The 6,000-nt window shown below is 42.8% G+C and overlaps 1 protein-coding gene across 1 annotated transcript; it reads left to right on the forward strand.

The window, feature by feature from the left end:
- Positions 1 to 2,784: 2,784 nt before the first annotated feature.
- LOC117475370 (homeobox protein pv.1-like) lies at positions 2,785 to 3,758 on the forward strand. The gene is made up of 3 exons (XM_034121518.1): positions 2,785 to 3,070; positions 3,175 to 3,407; positions 3,513 to 3,758. The coding sequence occupies exons 1-3, from the start codon at positions 2,827 to 2,829 to the stop codon at positions 3,756 to 3,758; spliced, it is 723 nt and encodes a 240-aa protein (XP_033977409.1). The 5' UTR covers positions 2,785 to 2,826.
- Positions 3,759 to 6,000: the final 2,242 nt, after the last annotated feature.

The raw sequence follows: 6,000 nt of genomic DNA on the forward strand, positions 1-6,000 counted from the left end.
TGGGATAATGTGTTGGATAATTGCCTTCACCCAGTGCTCTTGGGCAGCAGGAATTAGAATACAGTCCCTCAGTCTCTCCTGGACAGACAGAGCAGAGCGGAGGAAATGGGCGCAGTGTGACGCTGTTATTATCTGAAGCATCGGGGCGCTTCTTCAAAGCGCGCAGATAAAGAGCTCGAGGCCGGAGCACATGACACAGATCCCCGATAAAGAGACCAGCGGGCTGGCCCTTATCTGCTCTGTCATATAACTAAACGATCAGTTTAGTGCCATTGTCCCTGAGCTGCTGCATGGGGGGATCTCTCAGGGGGGGGGCTGCAAAAATAAAAACAGGTCCGGCTCTGTCTGGTGGTAAAAGGTGTCTATTGAGACCTAATGGATGAAAGTTTCAGATAGTTTTAACAGAAAACGTCGCAGGCAGAAACATGTTGGTAGTACTCTCTGGGGACTGATTATTGGTCTTGAAGCGGAGGGTCGCCGGTTCAAGTCCCAGAATGGACCAACGGAGTGTTTAAGTCGCTTTCACCTCCTGCGTATAGGCTACCACCCAAATTCCCTTGAGCAATGCATCAGACTCCTATAGTAGCTGCCCACTGCTTATTATACAAGTTAAATTACTATGTATGAGGTGATTAAAGATTAATTCATTAGAATCCAAGATTTAGATTTCCATTTGTATTATGGTGATGAATATGATCTCACGTGTGTGTTCTGCCAACACAAGTTGCTATTTTGTCGAATGTAGAAATAATATTGAGTTTGAATGGAAGCCGGTTGACCCCTCATAAAGTACGAAATGAACGCAGGGAGGACGTGGAAGTGACCAAATGTTATATGTTAGAATTAGTTATGGTATGTATTTATATTAAAACAATTTAAATCTGACAATAATGTTGGGATGTCAAAAGTTTATGTAGTTATAATAATATTGTTAGCCTCGCATTACTTTTTTTCAGGATGGGTTTAATCGTAAATAAATGCACATTTTTCATAAACACAACATTATTTTGGTGTGCAGACCCAAAAATAAAATCTGACAAACTTTGGTAAAATGCAATTGAAAGCACATTACGTCATTTATCTCATCCACTATGCGTGAGAAATTCTCGGAGGAAATCTCCTCGTTACTTTCGTCCCACGTTACTTTAACCCAGACCTCCCCTATACTGTCAGCCATAGGAATAGCAGCACTGTGCTTTTTACTTTTACTATGTAGCCTACCTAATTCATTCCTTATATCTGCAGCCTTTGGTGTTTGATGCGGTCAATTTAAGGATTACCAAATCCCTCTATGGGCTTGTTTGCACCCCCCCCCCCCACCCTCTTACTCATCCAGCAGCTTCCTCGTGGCTTGTTTAGCATATTTACATGTGAACGGCTCGACAATCAGCAGTAATTGTGTTGCTCCTGTAATACCTTTGATCTTCAATGTTTGAAGCGTCTGTGCCAAACGCTGGCTCTCGGGTCGCCGGCGCCACCACTCACCGGGGGATCAGAGGACATGTCAATACCAACCATCAAGGACTGCCCCCCCCCCCCCACCCCTCAGAAGTATAGAGCTGCGATGTATCATTCCCCACAGATCCCATGTGTAATACCTGGATCACTATTATTAGGTGCTTAAACATAACGCTTTCAAGCCATGATAAAAACATTAACACAAGTGGCAATAATCAAAAGTCAAATTGCAGTGTCCATGTCTTTTGTTTTCTTAAATAAGTTATTACGTGATTTCCCCCTCTTTATTGTAAAGAAAAAGACACTCTTTAACAATATTCAATTAAAAGTCCTTTATTTAATAAAAAGTACAGAAGTATTGGCAACAGTAACACCATGCACATCAAAAACGGAAACCATGCACATAACCCAGTCTACTGACACAATGATAATATGGTTGGACACATGTTACTGATGTATTCAAAAGCAGATGCTGCAGATGGTCGAGGTATGCACCAAATCAGAAACTAGGATGTGTGCAAACTCTTTAACTGGATGGCCTACCTGCCTGTCAGCCTTCCATCTGTGCACACATTTATCTCGTGCCCTCATTGGTCATGTGCCCGTTCGTGTGTGTTGGAGGAGGGGCTCTGTAAGGAAGTGGCAGATTTTTTTCGGCTGTGTATTTTCAAATTCTGGCGCACTCGAGCTGGTTTCTCCAAAATGACCTACCCCACCTTCAATGTTATTACAATGATTGTTATGTTTTACAAGTATATGGACACTATTTGGAGACTTACTGCTCAGATATTGTCTTTAAAAGAGATGTTCAAAACTATTGACTGAACTCTTCTTGGTCTCAGATAACATAAGGGATTGTTTCATTAGATGTATACACTTTCCAGCTAATATTTCTAAGATGCATTTCTTTCTCAAATGTTGCGCATATGGGGACACTAGATCAGTGAGGAAGAAATCCAGTTGTAGTGTTTCAAATGTTATTGGTAACTGAGCCAGGCCTATGGCTTTGACACCTCTCCCGGGCTACTGTATACATGCAGCAGCAGAAACATGAAAGCGCGTCTCCACCTCTGCAGGAGCCAGCTGTTCCTCCCGCCGCTGGTTTCAGTCGCGGCGGACAAATGTATGAGCTCAGGAGGGTTCTCACAGACTCGGCGGCGCCAGGTCTTCACACTCACAGGATATGTAAAGACTTCAATAACGAGCCATTAAGCCCTAATCATCGGGATCGATCAGGCGTTAACAAGGGCCTCTACATATGCAAATAGTGGCGAGGGCCGGGGCCCTATAAAAGCTGCCTCTGGCCAGGAGCTGGCATCACACTCTCCCTTTGACATTCGGTGGATTAACAGGTCACTGAGCAACAACATGGTGAAATACTTTTCAGTGGACTGGCTGGCCCAGAGCCACGAACACACCGCGGTGACGGAGGATGCTGCCCCGGCCTGCAGACCTCACATCCCCTGCATGGTACAGCCCTGTCCGCCGACTTTTGGCAAGAGTTACCTGCAGCCAAAACCCAGGGCCACTAAGCCCGTTGAATCAGTAGAGAGCAGCGGGCAGGACGCCAACCTGTGCTCACCTTTCCATCCAACAAGTTGCACCTCACCAAGTAAGTTCACTACTCATGGCAGCCTGCATTTCTTTGATTTAAAAGAAAAATATGTCAAGCTTTGCGCACTAGAATGGTGTATAACCAGCTGTTCCTTCCTTCAGTTTCAGAAACCAGCGGGTATTCCTCCGGGTATGAGAGCGAGGCGGCTTCCTCTGAGTGTCTCTCTGTGGATGATGGCAGCGATGCGGAGAAAGACGCAGCGCAGCGCCGAGTGCGCACCAAATTCACCCCCGAGCAGATCAACAAACTGGAGAAAATCTTCAACCAGCACAAATACCTTGATGCTGGAGAGAGGGTGAAAACAGCACAGAAGCTCAACCTCACAGAAACTCAGGTAAGAAGAGAAACCAACAATAACACCAAAAGAATGCCATGTTCCTTCTTTTTTTCCTTTATTGTTTTTTGTTTAGAGACTAACTTTATCCTTGCCTTCTCTTAGGTACGAACCTGGTTTCAGAACAGGAGAATGAAGCTCAAGCGGGAGGTGCAGGACTACCTGGCTCCCCAAATCTCCCCGGTGATGTTCCAGCGTCTGCCCCCGCTTCAGTACCACAGCATGGCCGGACAGCGACCCCACTTCCCGGCCACCGGCCCGGCCTTCTACCCGCTCACGGTCCCGCAGCTGGTCCTCCAGCAGCACATGCGCCCTCCTCACGTCATGATCCACAACCCTCATTACTACTGAAGAATTTACAACCAGAGACTTTTCCAATCGAAACACTTACAATCCCGTGCAATCCAGAGTATTTGATGTGTGATTTTTATTAATATTATGTTATATCAAAGTTGTATATAATTTACATTAAAAGTATATTTATCATTGAATAAAAAAAAGTTTATCTTCTAATCCCTGGCTCTGACTTTCTGTGCTTTGCATACATAACAAGAACAAATGTGGAGATAAAGCTGATGATATTATCTTTATTGCAGGATTAGTTCCCCATGTATAGATCATCCTGCATTTAATCTTAAAGTAGGAGGAGGTTGGAAGAAAGGGATCTGATAAAAATGGGAGTTGTCCATTAAAGCTATCACAACTCATTGTAAGGATCTCTCAGTATATCAAAGCCCAGTCAAACAAATCATTATCAATGAAATCACGAGTCCAAAATTGTCCTTGCGCGTCCCATACAGACATCGCGGTTACCCCCCTTTACCTGTCAACAAAGGCTGACCAAATGCTCTCCTCAATGCGCCTTGTTTGTACCAATATCTGCACTTCAAACGCCAGCTAACGGGAGATCATGACCAACAATTAGTCCCAATTAAGCTGTTCATTGGTGAGTTTACACTTACGGCAGGGACCCCCCCCCCCCCCCCCCCCCTTCGGCCTGGCTCCACTGAGTCTGGGTCTTTGTGTGGCCACATAATCTCATTTGTGGTTTGAAGTCTGAGGCCTGGGGTTAGAACTTGATTGTGTGATGAGGTTTGGAGACACTAGAGATAATAAAGGTAATATTCATGTGTATTTACACTCAGTGGCTGAAGGGGCATTGTCCCCCTTTTTACAGTCCAATTACATCCTGGGTGAGGCATCAGAAACCCATTTATTGCCAAGGAATTTGCTTTGGTGGATAATACTGTTACAACAAAAGGAACTAAGTTGTATACAATATATAAATATTGAAAAAGTTCAAAGTTAATTAATGAAATTGTATTTCAAAATGGCGTCCATCAACACAAGCACTATTTATAGAAAGAGAAATGGTAAGTTTGTAATTTTGTAATTACCAGTGTTGTGAGTTCAATATTTTAATTAATTATAGTAAGGGAACATCTTAGGAGTTAGTGTAGTGAGTTTTCAGAGCAGTGTAATACTTATTTGACCTAAAACTAAATGTTTTTATGAATGTCCTCTGAGGAGGACATGGGGATTTGCTAACTTTTTATTTCCCCCATTTTACACGACACAAATGGAGTCCACTATGGGCCAAAACTAACACTTAGGTTTCTGTAGGGTTCATGGCAGACGGATGCAGTGGGAAAACATACATCAAGTGTCTCAAGTGTCAGATGTATCTCTGCATTTCAAAAAAGGATGGAGTACTACAAATGAGGGCTCAATATTTGTTGCATTGAGTTGTTGTGCTCTAATGTTGTCTAAATGTACTTGTATGTTAATGTTGTTTGTATACTATGCTTCGCATAACTAACACCTGATGTCCTCTACAAAGGACACACAATAAAACAAAAATAAAAATATATATTTTTAGTTTTTGTTAGTCATTATGTGTATACCACCTAAAGACTTGTGTGATCTAAAATAAAAAGGACATTTGAAACCTTTTCCTTTTTGGGTCTCAGGAGCAATTGTTTTTTCAATTTAATTTTAAAGGTTTAATTTGAAACCATGTGCAAAGCATTACATGCTGCTGTAACAAAAACATTCCCCCAACAATAGAGTAAATGGAATCTGAAATTCCAGAACAAGCTGAGGAGTGTGCATGGTTCACAGTCTGGAATATGAGGAAGGTTTTAGGATGTATAGTGTCTTTGGGATGAGGGTCATAGTCTGACATATTGCATTGATGCAGTTTTGCTGTAAATGATTTATTTGATAACAATATAATCCTCATTGTTCTCACAGGCTACCTGTTGTGTGGTGCCTGAAGGGGCCCCGGGGCCTTTCAGCAAATATGTCATTGTCAACAGGTCAACACAGATCAAACGGAACCTTCTCACTTTCTGATGCAGTCACACATAACAAAAGCTTCATCACCATCCTGCTTCTCCTCAGACAGACAGCTGTCTGCGGCTGGGAGACTCATCACTGATTGGACAGCCAGCATGTCAATCACACACAGATGTGGACAGCAATATAGAGGTACCTGATGCATCATGAGACATTTAAAAATGATTAATGAGTTCAAGATTCATAATACTTTATTGATTTTGTGTGATTTCATGACAATTGTATCATGCTGTAC

Source organism: Trematomus bernacchii, unplaced genomic scaffold (assembly GCF_902827165.1).
Source record: "Trematomus bernacchii unplaced genomic scaffold, fTreBer1.1, whole genome shotgun sequence".
Classification (NCBI taxonomy): domain Eukaryota; kingdom Metazoa; phylum Chordata; class Actinopteri; order Perciformes; family Nototheniidae; genus Trematomus; species Trematomus bernacchii.